At 45.0% G+C, this 17,519-nt stretch overlaps 2 protein-coding genes and 2 long non-coding RNA genes across 5 annotated transcripts; 2 read left to right on the forward strand and 2 right to left on the reverse strand.

The window, feature by feature from the left end:
* Positions 1 to 7,114: 7,114 nt before the first annotated feature.
* On the reverse strand, positions 7,115 to 9,802 carry LOC124684941. 2 transcript variants are annotated; one of them, XR_006997235.1, is made up of 3 exons: positions 8,425 to 9,802; positions 7,637 to 8,353; positions 7,115 to 7,539 (listed from the first exon to the last, which is right to left on the reverse strand). It is a non-coding gene; the product is annotated as an uncharacterized LOC124684941 (long non-coding RNA). The 2 variants fall into 2 exon arrangements; XR_006997236.1 differs by having other exon boundaries at positions 7,637 to 9,802.
* On the forward strand, positions 8,535 to 10,545 carry LOC124684938 (WAT1-related protein At3g30340-like). Its single transcript, XM_047219196.1, is given in 7 exon segments — positions 8,535 to 8,776; positions 8,854 to 8,916; positions 9,053 to 9,169; positions 9,265 to 9,670; positions 9,766 to 9,811; positions 9,814 to 9,916; positions 10,081 to 10,545. Coding segments are annotated over 7 exon segments (1,068 nt in total). The 5' UTR covers positions 8,535 to 8,585; the 3' UTR covers positions 10,223 to 10,545.
* Positions 10,546 to 10,685: 140 nt separating this feature from the next.
* On the reverse strand, positions 10,686 to 13,563 carry LOC124684940. Its single transcript, XR_006997234.1, has 4 exons — positions 12,292 to 13,563; positions 11,400 to 11,689; positions 11,142 to 11,322; positions 10,686 to 11,040 (listed from the first exon to the last, which is right to left on the reverse strand). It is a non-coding gene; the product is annotated as an uncharacterized LOC124684940 (long non-coding RNA).
* A 2-nt stretch (positions 13,564 to 13,565) lies between these two features.
* On the forward strand, positions 13,566 to 14,099 carry LOC124704247 (pectinesterase inhibitor 8-like). Its single transcript, XM_047236496.1, has one exon. It carries the CDS (start codon positions 13,566 to 13,568, stop codon positions 14,097 to 14,099), a length of 534 nt encoding a protein of 177 aa, XP_047092452.1.
* Positions 14,100 to 17,519: the final 3,420 nt, after the last annotated feature.

The raw sequence follows: 17,519 nt of genomic DNA on the forward strand, positions 1-17,519 counted from the left end.
CATGTGAGTTGCTATGCTTGTTCGTTGTGTCTGAAGTAAGGGCGATCTACACTGAGTTGAATGGTTTGAGCATGCATATTGTGAGAGAAGAACATTGGGCCGCTAACTAAAGCCATGATTCATGGTGGAAGTTTCAGTTTTGGACAAATATCCTCAAGTCTCTAATGAGAAAAGAATTAATTGTTGTCAAATGCTTAAAGCATTAAAAGAGGAGTCCATTATCCGTTGTCTATGTTGTCCCGGTATGGATGTCTAAGTTGAGAATAATCAAAAGCGAGAAATCCAAATGCGAGCTTTCTCCTTAGACCTTTGTACGGGCGGCATAGAGGTACCCCTTTGTGAAACTTGGTTAAAGCATATGTATTGCGGTGATAATCCAGGTAGTCCAAGCTAATTAGGACAAGGTGCGGGCACTATTGGTACACTATGCATGAGGCTTGCAACTTATAAGATATAATTTACATGATGCATATGCTTTATTACTACCGTTGACAAAATTGTTTCATGTTTTCAAAATCAAAGCTCTAGCACAAATATAGCAATTGATGCTTTTCCTCTATGAGGACCATTCTTTTACTTTCAATGTTGAGTCGGTTCACCTATTTCTCTCCACCTCAAGAAGCAAACACTTGTGTGAACTGTGCATTGATTCCTACATACTTGCTTATTGCACTTATTATATTACTCTATGTTGACAATATCCATGAGATATACATGTTACAAGTTGAAAGCAACCGCTGAAACTTAATCTTCTTTTGTGTTGCTTCAATGCTTTTACTTTGAATTATTGCTTTATGAGTTAACTCTTATGCAAGACTTATTGATGCTTGTCTTGAAGTGCTATTCATGAAAAGTCTTTGCTTTATGATTCAGTTGTTTACCCATGTCATATACATTGTTTTGATCGCTGCATTCTCTACATATGCTTTACAAATAGTATGATCAAGTTTATGATGGCATGTCACTCCGAAATTATCTTTGTTATCGTTTTACTCGCTCGGGACGAGCGAAACTAAGCTTGGGGATGCCGATACGTCTCCAACGTATCGATAATTTCTTGTGTTCCATGCCACATTATTGATGTTATCTACATGTTTTATGCACACTTTATGTCATATTCGTGCATTTTCCGGAACTAACCTATTAACAAGATGCCGAAGTGCCGGTTCTCGTTTTCTGCTTGTTTTTGGTTTCGAAATCCTAGTAACGAAATATTCTCGGAATCGGACGAAATCAACGCCAAAGATCTTAGAATCCCCGGAAGCATCCGGAACACACGAGAGGGACCGGAGGGGGGCACGGAGCCCACCACACCATGCCACGGCGCGGCCTAGGGGGGCCCGCGCCCCCTAGGGTTTGGCCAGCCCTTCGACCCCCGGCGCCGCCTCTTCGCCTATATAAAGCCCCCGGACCGGAAAACCCGATACCAATTGACGAAACCCACGAAACCTGCCGGAGCCGCCGCCATCGCGAAGCCAAGATCTGGGGGACAGGATCTCTGTTCCGGCACCCTGCCGGAGCGGGGAAGTGCCCCCGGAAGGCTTCTCCATCGACACCGCTGCCATCTCCACCGCCATCTTCATCACCGCTGCTGCTCCCATGAGGAGGGAGTAGTTCTCCATCGAGGCTCGGGGCTGTACCGGTAGCTATGTGGTTCATCTCTCTCCTATGTGTTTCAATACAATAATCTCATGAGCTGCCTTACATGATTGAGATTCATATGATGATGCTTGTAATCTAGATGTCATTATGCTAGTCAAGTGAGTTTTACTTATGTGATCTCCGGAGACTCCTCGTCCCACGTGTGTAAAGGTGACGAGTGTGTGCACCGTGTGGGTCTCTTAGGCTAGATTTCACAGAATACTTACTCATTGAATGGCATAGTGAGGTGCTTATTTATATCTCTTTATGATTGCAGCATGTTTGTATCACTACTATCTATGTGCTACTCTAGTGATGTGTTATTAAAGTAGTTTATTCCTCCTGCATGTGTGTAAAGGTGACAGTGCGTGCACCGTGTTAGTACTTGGTTTATGCTATGATCATGATCTCTTGTAGATTATGGAGTTAACTATTGCTATGATAATATTGATGTGATCTATTCCTCCTACATATGCATGAAGGTGACGGTGTGCATGCTATGCTAGTACTTGGTTTAGTAGCGTTGATCTATCTTACACTAAAGGTTACTTAAACATGAGCATTATTGTGGAGCTTGTTAACTCCGGCATTGAGGGTTCGTGTAATCCTACGCAATGTGTTCATCATCCAACAAAAGTGTAGAGTATGCATTTATCTATTCTGTTATGTGATCAATGTTGAGAGTGTCCACTAGTGAAAGTGTAATCCCTAGGCCTTGTTCCTAAATACTGCTGAGTTACTACTGCTTGTTTACTACTCGTTGCGTTACTACTCGCCGAGTTACTATCGCTTGTTTACTATTGCTGCGTTACTACTGCTGAGTTACTACTTGCTTGTTTCTTGTTTTCTTGCGTTACTACTGCTGCAATACCACCACCATCAACTACACGCCAAGCACTTTTACGGCACCGTTGCTACTTGCTCATACTTATTTATACCACCTGTATTTCACTATCTCTTCGCCGAACTAGTGCACCTATTTGGTGTGTTGGGGACACAAGAGACTTCTTGCTTTGTGGTTGCCGGGTTGCATGAGAGGGATATCTTTGACCTCTTCCTCCCTGAGTTCGATAAACCTTGGGTATCCACTTAAGGGAAACTTGCTGCTGTTCTACAAACCTCTGCTCTTGGAGGCCCAACACTGTCTACAGGAAAGGAGGGGGAACGTAGACATCACATGTTATGTTAATTATGAAGTTATTACCTATGTGTTGTTTATGATCTTGCATGCTCTCTGTTATTAGTAGAGGCTCTGGCCAAGTTGATGCTAGTAACTCCAAGAGGGAGTATTTATGCTCGATAGTGGGTTCATGCCTGCATTGATATCTGGGGAGTGACAGAAACCCCTAAGGTTGTGTTGTGCTGTTGCCACTAGGGATAAAACATTGATGCTATGTCCGAGGATGTAGTTGTTGATTACATTACGCACCATACTTAATGCAATTGTCTGTTGCTTAGCAACTTAATACTGGAAGGGGTTCGGACGATAACCTCGAAGGTGGACTTTTTAGGCATAGATGCGATTGGATGGCGGTCTATGTACTTTGTCGTAATGCCCAATTAAATCTCACTATATTTATCATGACATGTATGTGCATTGTTATGCCCTCTTTATTTGTCAATTGCCCGACTGTAATTTGTTCACCCAACATGCTTTTATCTTATGGGAGAGACACCTCTAGTGAACTGTGGACCCCGGTCCATTCTTTAATACTCGAAATACAAATCTGCTGCAATACTTGTTTTTACTTGTTTTCTTGCAAACAATCATCTTCCACACAATACGGTTAATCCTTTGTTACAGCAAGCCGGTGAGATTGACAACCTCACTCGTTTCGTTGGGGCAAAGTACTTTGGTTGTGTTGTGCGGGTTCCACGTTGGCGCCGGAATCCCTGGTGTTGCGCCGCACTACATCCCGCCGCCATCAACCTTCAACGTGCTTCTTGGCTCCTCCTGGTTCGATAAACCTTGGTTTCTTTCTGAGGGAAAACTTGCTGCTGTGCGCATCATACCTTCCTCTTGGGGTTCCCAACGAACGTGTGAGTTACACGCCATCACCGGGGATGTCCTATTCATGGCGCAGTATTTTGCGAGGTGTGCAGCTTTTGAAGGAAGGTGTGGTCTGGAGAGTGGGCGACGGGGAGCATATCAATGCATGGTTGGACCCATGGATTCCACGGGGTACGACCAGGAGGCCAGTAGCGACGAGGGGTTTATCCATCATCTCTACAGTGAGCGAGTTGATCAATCCGATCACTGAGCAATAGGATGAGGAGCTGATTCGTGATAATTTCACGGCTGAAGATACTCGAGACATCCTATCTATCCCAGTTCGGCCTGGCATGGAGGATTGGATAGCCTGGCACTATGATAGCAAGGGTGTTTTCAGTGTTAAATCTACGTACCAGCTGGCTATCAGTATTCGGGAAGTGAAAGCTAACAGAAACGCGGGCACTTCTACGGCTGCTATTCAAACTCCAGTGAAGGAATGGAATAACATCTGGAATTCTGGATGTGCCTGGGAAGGTTAAGATTTTCCTTTGGCGTTTTTCCCACAATAGTCTGCCAACGCGTATGAACATTCAGAGAAAAGGTGTGGAGTTAGACACTCGTTCCTCAGATGTAGGTATGTAAAACATGTCTGGAAGCAGCTAGACCTTGAACATGTCAGACTGGAACTTCTGCACCACTCAAATGCCCGGGAAGTACTTCAGCATGTATAGACACTGAAGATCGATGTGCTTCTGTGGGATTGGTGGACACGCAGGAACAAAACTAATGCACGTGAGGCCAGAAAATTGACGGATGACCTGTGCTTCCTTGTGAATAAACATGACCGTGAATTCACACCTGAGCATAAGGAGACTATCACCATAAAATGCCCATGTGCAAGTGGGAGTTACCGCCACCTGATTATGCAAAGGTCAATTTTGATGCTTCTTTTATAAACGAGAATCAAGATGGTGCTTTCGGTTTCGTTGTGAGGTCTGATACCGGGACAGTCATTGCACGGGTGCAGGTAAGTTGTACCATCTCCACGGCGCTCTACAGGCAGAAGCGAGCGCGTGTGTTGATGCAATTGAAGCCACGGCTAATCTGGGGATATATCAAGTGAAGTTTGAGTCTGACTCTTGCACGCTGGTTAATGCAATTAAGAATGGAGGTTTTGATCTTGCGAGTACTGGAGTCCTGATACGTGAGGCGAGAAGTTTAAGCATACTGCATTTTGATCATGCAGATTTTCTTTTATGTCCCCGTGGTTGTAATAAAGTGGTTCATAGCCTGGCACAGTATGGTTATGAGGCTAGTGTTCCTTCATCTATGGATGATCCTGCTGAGTTTGTAATCGGTTTGGTTGCCAGCGATATTGCTGGGCAACAAGTTTAGTGGAATACAATTTCCATTTCAAAAAAAAGAGTCCAAAAAAATGTTCACGGGTTTGAATAAAATACTTTCACATGTCCAAAAAATAGTTCATGAGTTGTAGAATAACGGTCACAAAATTAAAAAAATTCATGGATGCCACAAAAGGTTCACCGTTAAAAAAAAGGTTTCAAAAAATGTGTTCATCGATCCAAAAAAAATGTTACTGAGCTTGACAAAATATTGTTGGCTTTTGGAAAAATGTTCACAGGTACCAGTTTTATGTTCTTTAAAAGAACTAGCACAAAAGCCCGTACGTTGCTACGGGTTAATTTTATGATTCAACAATTTTAGGTAATTTTGTGCCATATGTATTTTCCACAACAGCTAGTGCCTTCACTATCGCAAGTTACATCCTTATCTTCCACCGTCACTATCGATAGATGGCGGATTGATATTTCATAAGTAAGTAAGTTTGTGGTTGTGTTGCTCCAGTTTGGTTTTTATTAATTGAATAATATTAGTTAGGTGAAAAATAATTTTATTATTGGATTTGAGTTTATATTTTGATGCGGTAACGGAGACGTAAAAATAATTAGCTTATTTTTCATTGACTCGTGTTATCTTAAGATAGCTTTTTTGGCGGTTCTCGTCCCACCATCAAGAAAATGGTGGTTTTCCTCCATATGGGACGGCATGCGTAGCAGTAAGACACACATCTAATCGTCGCTCTCGCGCTAAGTTGGTAAAAATATCGTTGGAAATAACAAAATCGAAGAGAGTGCATATGTAGAGCTTTTTTCGCTCAGCACATAGTAATCCTCCGTGCTATCGCTAGCACGATAGGTACACGTTAACGCTGCGCCCCACTATAAATCGAGGCAACCTATGTGACTGGCACAAATAAACTGTTCAGAATGTACACCCTCAGATATAAAATAATTGTCAGAAATAAATGTATTTGCTAGGCAATTATTTTTAAACCATAGTAGTTTTTAACTTTTGGAATACCATTTCAGATTTACTGATTTACCACAAAGGACGTGTGAAACATGAAAAAGTAGTTTTCCTTATATGTGGCCAGATTGGGGAGGGAGTCGTGCGCGTCCTTTACTTTGCATCCCGATCCCCACTCCCCACCAGCAGGATAGGATGTGACACGTTTTCTCAGCCTCTGAGGCTTTGTTTTCCTTTCCATCTTTCGTGCCATACTTCGTCCCCTTTATCTGCAAACTGCGGCCACCCAGCACTTTTTAATCGGATCTCTCTTTTTTTGGAAGCATTCTATGATCAGATCTTAGTAACGAGGCTTGTTGTTTCCAGCAAATTTGACGTATATAAACCAGCCGAGCTCGTTATAACAAAGCGATGTGGGACTATTTTTAGCGCAAAATATCCAGGCGTCCATTAGGTGGGATGGAGCTTGACGAGTGACTTTTGGTTTCGGCCCATACCAGGCTTACGAACTCAGCTAGCTGGCCCATGCATGATCGAGACACCAGATCCTAGCGCGACGGAAAATAGCCGAACTGTTTTCATCTAACCGGTGGCACTCACCGTAATTTCTATCACAAAGTATAGGCAAATTTAAAACGGACGAAAAAATAAGGGAGAAACCTTACTTCCTTTATTAGTAGGTAAAGATTATACATAACAGCTTTGTAAACACGAGTGCGTACGTGTCCAGGAGATGTACATGTTGAATAACGGAGCAGCACATACTTCCTTCCCTCCCTCTCAGATTCAAATACACGTACGAGTACGAGTACGTAAAAATACAGAACAGGAATTTGCAGACTCAAGAGACGGCCCGTTGTCCATGCGAACAGGAGTACCCGCACAGCGGATCATCTTCAAGAGTAGGCCCAAAATTTACAGCCAGCATCAGGCCCAAAAAGCCCAGTAGTACTGGTACAGTCATCACATGCTCATTTTGCCCAAACAAGACAGCAGAAATTGGGCTCCTTTATTCTGCATGTGAAAATATTAAAAACACTTGGAAAAATATACTTGTTCTCCTTTGCTGCTTTTACTGTCTGACTTCTCAATACAAAAAGATAAATTAACCACTAAATTTGGCATCTGATTAAGGTTAACCATGAGACTGACTGACACTACACTAATATATCAGATATTTAAGGTCAGCATCAAATCTGTGCTAGATTACATTGGGCACTAGGCCAATCATACTAGTTAAACCTCTCTTTCTAAGATGCTGCTCTGATATATACAATCATTTTGCTTTTCTTTTTCTCCAAAAGCACAAATGCAAATCCTTCTCTTTTCTTTTTTGAAAACTTTTGTGGCAGGTTAAAGCTACCTTTTGTTTCAGCATGGAGGAGGCTCAGCACTTTGCTCAACCATAGGCCTATGGATAAAGCCAGTGCTTTCTTTTTCTTTGCTGCTTAACGTGCTTTCTTAGGTTAGGGCATGTACTGTGATTGGGACAACACCACACAGTTCCATCTATCTGTCCTTGCAAGAAGCTAAAGCCTTAAAAGGGATATGGCTGCATGTGTGGCTCAGACTGTGATCTGCAAATCAGTTCAAACAAGAATGTTCATTGAACTATCCTGAATTTTACCATACTGGTGCCTGAACAGAGTAGCTAGTTGTATGTGAATTAGTTACCTGAACAGTCATGCTATACTTTGGATGTGCATAATTCAGCAGCTTGTCTGAATCCACCCCCTGCAGTAGAAACAAGTGGACAAGTGGCGGTAGCGTCGTCTCAACTGAAAGTAACAAGTGGGTTGATGCTCGCCGCATAATGTGCATAGACTACATCTGATCTCGGGGAATTTGGTGTCACCGCACCGGTCTGGATCTACTAGCGGTTGTCGGCGATGGAGATTATTCTTCCCTGCTGCATCTAGGAGCTAGCTCTGGCTCGCTGGCCATTTCCTGATCATGAAGTAAAAATGCTGTGACAGCCAAGTGCAGTTCCACCATGGGCAATGCCGCATTGCGAAAACCTGCTTTCGTTGTTCCTTCTCTGCAATTGGGAGCTGAGCTCGGCCCTCCGTCTTTCTGTTGCTCCAATTTTCAAGGGACATGGATGAGACGGGGAGCTTTCATACTAGGTGATCACTCCACTTACAACTCACCATCCTGCTTTTCCTTTGGATTGGATCGGATGGGATGGTGCCGCCTTTTTTGCACAACTGAACAGCTTTGCACCCTTACCATGATGGGAATAGGGTCAAGTTTGTAGTCCAAACAGGAACCTGCCAAACTCACCAAAGTGTGCAAACAGTGGGATCCTTCTGGTTGATGCTTCCACTGCCACCGCTAGCTCAGCAATAGAGGAAATATCCTGACAATTCATGTCAGTATCATCTTATGGCACTGCGAAAAAAGTTCATGTGAGGATGGACTGTTTCATGCCAATAAGTACTCGATGAGAAGAGCATTGGAACCTTTTTTGGAGGGTAAAAGGGTCATTGTCGCGTATCCTCCACGAGATCTCTTTAATTTTCAGAAGGGTCTCCACATAGTAAAATATTGCCTATAAGTAGTCCATGACAAGAGCATTGTCATGGCAATATAAGTGAAGGGTGTGAAAGATTCAGCTGCACCAATGTGGGGGATGGCGCACATTGCTGAGTGGAAACCGGTGATCGCAATGCTGGTCTTTGACCTCATCTCTGCCGTGACAACGGCCTTGATCAAGAAGGCCCTCGAGGAGGGGCTTGACCGTCTAGTACTCATCACGCTGCGACAACTGGTGGCCACAGTCTTCCTTTCTCCGATTGCATTTTTCAAAGAACGGTACATAAATTTAATTCAAAGCATTTGATAAGATTTCAGAATTGGGCTATAAATTGACATTACCGTTGTTTTCTCAGGACCACAAGGCCTAAGCTCACACTGGAGATCCTCATATACCTCTTCTTCAGCGCAGCGCTAGGGTATGGTTTCAAGCATAACTTCACAAATGTCACTTCCTCATATTTGTACAGTGACCTGGCTAATGTCCTCCCAGATATGATTCTACTTAAAGCTTAACTCATCATTTCCTTTTCTTGTGTTTTTCCTCCCATTTAGCGCGGCTCTCTCTCAGTATACCTTTTTCTACGGGTTGCAATACACAACAGCAACATTTGCCATAACTTTTACGAACTTAGCTCCTGTGCTCACTTTCATCATTGCTGTCTTGCTAAGGTGTGCCAATTTTCAAAATTTTCCTGGTAACTTTCATGCACCTTGTTCTTCCTAATGTTATCTGAAACCTTTTGGAATGCTACTCATGGATGCAGGGTGGAGTCACTGAACATAAAGAGCAAGGCAGGAGTAGCGAAGATCACCGGGACACTCATGTCGTTCGCCGGCGTCATGCTTCTTACCCTCTACAAGGGTGTGGCCTTGACACACCAAGGTGACCAATCTGTGCTTTCAAGCCAGCATGCAGAAGCAACAACAGAATCTGGCAAGAAAAGCTGGACGCTGGGCACTCTAGCATTACTGGCAAACTGCCTGTGCTTTTCCTTCTGGCTCCTGCTGCAGTCCAAGCTCACTAAGAAGTACCCAGCACTCTATTCCAGCACTGCATACATGTTCCTCATCAGCTCCATGCAGGGCGGGGGACTGACGGTGGCGATACAGAGGCGGAAATCGGTGTGGGTCCTCAAACAGACAGTGGAAATTGTTACTGTTCTATATACAGTAAGATCATCCCGTTACAATTCATTAAAGTTAGTTAAGAAAACTCTGCAGAGAATTGACTGAACAAAACAAAACCACTTTTTCATATGTTACAGGGAATTTTGGGGTCTGGAGTAGGATATGTAATAATGACATGGTGTGTCGAAAAAGAGGGCCGGTGTTCACTTCATCCTTCATCCCTATCATCCAGATCATGGTTGCCATAATTGATTTCTTCTTTCTCCATGAGAACATCTACCTTGGAAGGTGAACCTTACTTGCCTCAGTTGTTAAATCAAGATGGTACCATGTTACTGAAATCGTGCTAACCTTTTAAGTTTCTGAGCGAGTTATCGTAAATTTACATTTCCAGAATTGCAATGGCTGGTCTAAATGGCATCATCTTTTGTATTTTTGTTATATCATTTCAGTGTACTGGGATCCATACTGATGATCATGGGCCTCTATATTCTGCTGTGGGGAAAGAACAGGGATGCCTCAGTGACAGTAGCATCTGTCAAAGAAGAGGAAGAGGAAGAGGAAGAGGATAAGGAGAAGCAAACCAAATCATGAGGACCAAACTATGCCATTGTTTGGTTGTCAAACTGCCGCATAGATTCCTCCTTAGTTTCCTAAAACCTATATGGTATAACCAAGAGTAATAGTATACAGTACTACCATTAGTGCAGTTGTCGGATGTGTTTTTCCTCACACTACGAAGCGATATGTCGGACTAATTTCCATGGCAATATGCCTGAATTTAGCCCCAGATTCTGCAGGCGATGGAAGTGGCGGCATAAGCTGCCCACATCTCAACACGTTAGAACATCTCGATCTGTCACATTGAACATGACAAGAAAGAAAATAAAAGAAAAGGAAAGGAAATATTCTCCACACTTCTATTCGTACGACTGCCCCACCGTCCTTTGAGGGCCGCTATCGAATCAATGCTTTGTGATTTGATTAGGCCACAAAGATATCTTTTGCTCATCAAAGAAGAGGCAGTGGGCATTGGATCTTGGAACATGCCCATGGGAAGGTGTTTCTCTACATTGTTCTTTGTAGACCCTAAAATGGGCTCATGCTACAATTTTCAGTGCTAAGACAGCATCTAATGCTCTACAGTAGAAGAAGGCCATGCAGGAAGGATCACAGGTTATATTTTGCTTGCTAGAAACTGGAAAAAAGAGGGACAGAGCTTTACTTTGTTCCGCTGCACTGTGTAATAAAGGCAGCTATTCGATTCAGCTGGTTGTGCAATTTGCTCGAGAAATTTCCACAATTATTCAGACATTCTGATGTCAGGACACAACCATTGTCCTCCTTCCTCTTGGGCCATGTTTTAGTTCTCGGTCACGTGTGCGAAAGCAAAGCCGCAATCGGAAACATGCCTGCAGATGCCAATTTTCAGGACCTCTTCAGTCACAACCCTTATAAAAGCCATGGCATAACCCAAAACAAATTGCACATCAGATCATCAACGCAGACAGACCGAGAATGTGGAGTGCAGGATGCATGGAGCAATGGATGCCAACAGCAGCGATGGTGGTCACGAACATCGTGATTGCCGTCATGACTGCGCTTCTCAAGCAGGCGCTGAACCAGGGGATGAACCGGCTGGTCCTCATCACTTTCAGGCAGATGCTGGCCACTGTATTCCTTGGCCCCATTGCCTACTTCAAGGAAAGGTACCGTCATTACTATCAAAAAGCAAAGGCAAATAAATCATCGTGATAAAGCCTACTCGTACCAGTAGTTGTCGCTGGTATTGCACTGCTGCTGATCATGCACATGCACTGCCTTTTTTTCTTCTTCTTTCAGAAAGAGAAGACCAAAGTTCACTGCTGAGGTCTTTGTGTACATGTTCCTTAGTGGAATCCTCGGTCCGGTGCTGCTTCAGTACACGCTCTTCGTCGGATTGGAGTACACAACAGCAACATTTGCTGCAACTTTCTCGAATCTGCTCCCAGTGGTTACCTTCTTGATATCACTCGCTTTCGGGTAATGTTCCTTCTTTTTTTTGGTGCCAAAAAGACACTTCTGTGAAAAGAAGGTTTCTTTCTTGTAGGTGAGGTGCAAAGTTTCATATACTTCTATGTACTACATGTCTACTTTGGAAGTTCAATTGATTCTATCTGAATAATTTCAACTGTATTTTCATTAATTAAACTAGTAGAGCATCATCTTGAAATAAACTATAAGATCCTAATAGCTAGGTTTGATTCCGTGTCAATACTTTTATATGTGTTTTCACATGGCAGCATCTTGAAATGGACCAACACCAAAAGAAAAAACCTCAACTTTATGAAGCGGCTTGAATCCTACTATATATATATTCCTTCCGTCCCATAATATAAGATGTATATTGGATGTACCAATATATTATATTATGACAAGGGAGTAGAAAATTGATCGGCATCTCGTATCTGAACAGAAATTATTGAACACATATTTTCAGAACCATGATTTTTTGCATAAGCTAGTTGCATTGCACACTCATGAGCCATGAACATAATTTGAACAGCAAGGAAATAATTTAATCCAAAATTTTGTAGGTATGAGGCCCTAGAGGTGAGGAGCAAGTCAGGAAGCGCCAAGATATCAGGCACTCTGGTGTCCCTCACCGGAGCCATGCTGCTCACCTTCTACAAGGGCACATCCCTCACCCACCACCACCATTTAGCATCCTCTCCACCCAGCACCCCAGTGGTCGTGTCCAGCGACGTTAACGACCATGGGCACGCCAGCGCGGTGCGATGGGTGCTGGGCTCAGTGTCGATGCTGGCCAACGTCGTCGGCTTTGCGGTGTGGCTGCTGCTGCAGCGTCTGCTCATGCGAAGGTACCCTGCAGTGTACTCTGCCACAGCTGTCATGTCCCTGCTCAGCTTCGTACAGGCGGGGGCGCTGGCGCTGTCAACGCAGCGGATCACCGTGGAGATGTGGAAGCTCAGGGGCACCGTGGAGATCGCCGCCGTCGTGTACTGTGGCGTGGTGGCTTCTGGGATCGGGTACCTCCTGCTGACGTACTGCGTGGAGAAGAGGGGCCCGGTGTTCACCGCGGCCTTCAGCCCGCTGTCCCAGATGTTTGTCGCCGGCATCGACCTTTTCTTCCTCCATGAGCCACTCTACCTCGGAAGGTCAGCCAGCCATTCTGAACATTGCTATTTCTCGTCAGAATGTTGTGTCTAGATTGCAGCAGGCAGTGAGCTCCATCAGTGGTGATTTGGTGTTGACTTGATGATGATATGATGTTGCAGTGTGCTGGGGTCAGTGCTGGTGATCATGGGGCTCTACCTTGTCCTGTGGGGCAAGAGGGAGGAAGCTGCCGCCGCAGCCTCGGCGGCTCCGGTGAAGCCGGTGCCCGTGCAGGTAGCAGCTGGTCAGGGAGACGTGGCAGAGCAGCAGGAGAGAGTGTGAATCTGATCTGTACATATTATCTGTTAAGAGAACCTGGTCCGGATTGACACACCGCCGTGCATGCCATGTATTATCATCTTCCAAGCTCCGAGTAGCAGCCATGGCTTGCCTCTTGGCTGAGTTTACTCTTGAAATTGACATTGTACCATAGCAGATTGCTCCTGCTGAATCTGTCTTAACAATGGCGCCCTGGTCGATGAATGCTATGATCAGTTACTGAACTACTTGTGGTGCCGGATCTATCTACTATATATAGGAGCCTCGACGAACCGCTGGTTTTGCTCATGACAAAATTAGCAATGACGAACGATCTCCATCTGGAATTCTGAATGATTCAACGACAGAATTAACCTGTCTTGGCATGCGCGCCACCTGCGTCGTCCTCCATTGACGAATCCTCACCTCACGAGCTCATACATAAATACCATGGCGCGAGCGCACGCTCCCGCAGCACGACCGGGGAAGCATGGCCACGCATCAGGAACTCAACCGCAGCTTCATGGCGGCGGTGGCGGCGGCGGTGCTCGTCCTCTTCCTGGCCACGACGGCGCGGGCGGGGATCGAGGAGGCGTGCCGGGGCGCGGCGAGCCGGGACTCGGCCGTGGACTACGCCCACTGCGTCTCGTCCCTGTCCTCGGACCCGCAGATCCGGCGGGACGCGGCGGACATGCACGCGCTGGCGGCGGCGGCGACGCGGATGGCGATCGAGCACGCGGCGGCGACGGAGGCGAGGTTCGACGGGCTGGGCGAGGCGGAGGAGTCCCCGCGCGCGCGGGCCAGGCTGGGCCACTGCCTGGAGGTGTACGGGGCCGCCACCGACGTGCTGCGGGACGCGCTGGACAACATCCGGGCGCGCGTGTACGGGCGGGCCGTGGAGCAGATCGCGGCGGCGCTGGGCGCGGCGGAGCGGTGCGAGGACGCGTGGAAGGGGGAGGAGGAGCAGCGGAGTGTCCCCGCCGTCGCCACCGAGCACGACAGGGAGTACGGCCGCTTGGCGACCGTCGCGCTCGGGCTCACCGCCGGCATCGCCTGAGCCGCCGGTCGGACGAGCACCTTCGTCCTGGAGCGCGCGACACGTCCTATCTAGCACTAACTGTTTTGTTAATTATTACTGGAATAACGAAGAATTCGAATAAAGATGGTAGGAAAATGTTGCGACCAATGTGGTAGTAACAAAAGCATGGCAATGTGTGACTCATACCTTTTTTTTGGAAATTTAAACACCATATATTAGGACAGCAAGCCGCCTCATTAAAAACCTTTCAGCTCCCTTAGGTACCCTGGAAGGAAAAGAGTACGTCAGAAACTTGCCGCCTTTCAATCATAGTTCGTTTACATCATCAAGAAGGCTACGAAGAAGGAAGCTAGGGGGATCATCGTCCCAATTACAAGGAATTTCATCTATGAAACAAACTCTAGCTAACTCATGAGCAGTTTTATTCGCTTCTCTTGGACAATGAGCATAAGAAACATCTCCGATCTCAAGGGCCAAATCAATGCAGTCCGCATAAATGGCAGCTGAACCTGTCCACCAGTTTCCTGGTCCAGACAGCGCCTCAATTCTTTCCAGAGAGTCCGATTCGGCAAGAATAGCATTACACCCCTTCCTATTTGCCAACCACAGTCCCTCCTTCATAGCAATAGCTTCCGCCTCCGCTACCGAGCCAACATAGGGTACGTACTTTGTTGAAGCAGCTAGAAACCTTCCATGAGAGTCACGTAAAATAGCTCCCACCGCACCTGCTCGAGAATCCACATGAAATGATGCATCAACATTTAGTTTCACATACCTCGGCTTTGGTTTAACCCAAACAGCACCCGTCGAGTGGCCCTTTGGACCCACCTTAGCATTAGACGTGATAGAGAGAATTGAAATCATACATCTATTCACCGGAGGGACCTCTTCATCATGAGTTCTCCTTCTTCTTAGCCACCAAATATACCAACATGCAACCATCATTGTCTCCTTCAGACCCAAATCAAGATTCTGATACTCTTGTTCATCTTTACAGAGAATGTGCTCGATAACAGCTGACCCAGCCCGATCACAAAGCAGGGCATCTTCAACCACATGAGAAATACCAAGCGCAGACCAAACCTCAATAGCCTTTGGGCAAGTGAAAAGAAGGTGAGCTATATCTTCAGGCCCCGTATTACAGACTGGGCATTGTCCCGAGGAGCCGATATGACGATTCACTAATATACTTTTCAGAGGGAGAATACCATGCAGAGCTCTCCAAACAAAAATTTTAATCTTACCCGGGAGAGAAAGTTTCCATAGAGTTTTCCACACTGGATTAACAATCGAGGTACCTGGCAAGGCAAGGCTTCTTCCTGTTGCGCCAAAGTGATGACGCCACTGAAGGTGATAAGCCGAACGCACTGTATACATACCGTGAGTGCTAAAACTCCACGCAATAAAATCTCCAAAACCTTGAGAATTCAATGGGATCCGCAGAATACGATCAACATCAATCTGATTAAAAATACTTCTCAGCAGAGATACATCCCACTGACCAGAAATGGGGTCTATAAGTTGACAAACTTTTGTATATACTGTATTCCCCCTTAGCGTGGTAACTTTTCTATCATGACTCGAGGGGATCAAGGGGTCCTGCCAGATATTTATCTTTTCGCCATCGCCAACTCGCCAAATATACCCCCTCTTGAAAGTTGGAATGCTTCCCACCAAACTTTGCCAAGTAAAAGAGGAGCCTCCCTTAGGACCAGCCTTTAGGATATCACCATTAGGATAGTATTTGGCACTTAAAACCCGAGCACACAAGGACGTTGGGTTAGAGACCAATCTCCAGACTTGTTTCCCCAACATAGCCAAATTAAAAGAATGAAAGTCTCTAAAACCCATGCCCCCTTCATTTTTAGGGAAACACAATTTCCACCAGGCATACCAATTCATCTTGTTTGTGTTCTCATCATCCTCCCACCAAAATTTTGATATAGCGTCCATCATCCTTTTGCACACCCCCTTAGGGATAAGAAAGACAGACATAGCATAAACCGGAATAGCTTGGGCCACAGCTTTTAGGAGGATCTCTTTCCCACCTATAGAAAGAAGCTTCTCTTTCCATCCATTTATACGCTTAATAATTCTCTCAATAAAATTTTCAAAACTATCACTTCTATCCGCCCCCACCAAAGCAGGAAGCCCCAAATATTTATCCGATAGAGCCTCAGTATCAATATGCAGCTCTACACAGATTTCAGCTCTCATCAGAACATTGGTATTTGGAGAGAAGAAAACACTTGATTTAGGTAAACTCACTAGCTGCCCCGAATTCGCGCAATAAGTATCAAGCACTCGCTGCAAGGAAGTTGCATTGTTCATATCCGCCTTCATGAGAATAAGGGAATCATCAGCAAATAAAAGGTGTGAAACTGACGGTGCATTTCTGCACACCCGAACCCCATCAATGCCACCAACTTCTTCTTCATGCAGCAAGAGGCTAGATAAACCCTCTGCACATAAAAGGAACAAATAAGGAGAGAGAGGGTCTCCCTGCCGGAGCCCTCTAGTGGGAATAAAAGAATTTGTCTCCTCTGAATTAAAACGAACTTGATATCTCACAGACCTGACACAAGCCATCATTAGAGTTATCCAACCATCACCAAATCCTAGCTTCCGCATCATATTTTCAAGAAAAATCCACTCCACTCTGTCATATGCTTTATGCATATCCAATTTAACAAAGACAATATCCATTCACCCCAGCCCTTTTATTTTTGATAGCATGGATAGATTCATAAGCAACCAAGACATTATCCGTGATGAGCCTCCCGGGAACAAAAGCACTTTGCATTGGCGAAATAACATCAGGTAAAATCATCTTGAGTCTGAGAGCAAGCATGTTTGAGATAATCTTATAGATCACATTACACAGACTGATTGGGCGAAATTGAGAAACCAACTCTGGGTCATCAATCTTGGGAATTAGAACAATTGTTGTATCATTCCACCCATCAGGTATTACTCCAGAACTGAGAGCTTGCAGAATTTCCTGAGTAATCTCCGTACCACAGATGTTCCAATTTTTTTTATAGAAGATAGCATGAAGTCCATCAGGGCCAGGAGCCTTAAGATCCCCAATACTGAAAGCAGCTTTTTTCACATCATCAGCCGAGAAAGGGGCCATAAGTTGCTCATTCATTTGTTGTGTTACTTTAGGAATAATTTTATCCAAGAATACAGGATCCGTTGCATTAACCTCAGAGGAGAAAAGGTTAGCAAAATAAAGTAAAATATGTGGCTGGAGCGAATCCGTACCTTCAATCCAGTCACCACTGTCATTTTTCAGGCGCTTAATATAATTTTTTTTGCGCCTGGCTGAAGCAAAATTATGAAAAAATGAGGTATTACGGTCCCCTTGATTGAGCCAATTGGCCCTAGAACGTTGAAGCCAATGAATTTCATCTTGTTCGAGGAGCAGTTCTATCA

Source organism: Lolium rigidum, chromosome 1 (genome assembly GCF_022539505.1).
Source record: "Lolium rigidum isolate FL_2022 chromosome 1, APGP_CSIRO_Lrig_0.1, whole genome shotgun sequence".
Classification (NCBI taxonomy): domain Eukaryota; kingdom Viridiplantae; phylum Streptophyta; class Magnoliopsida; order Poales; family Poaceae; genus Lolium; species Lolium rigidum.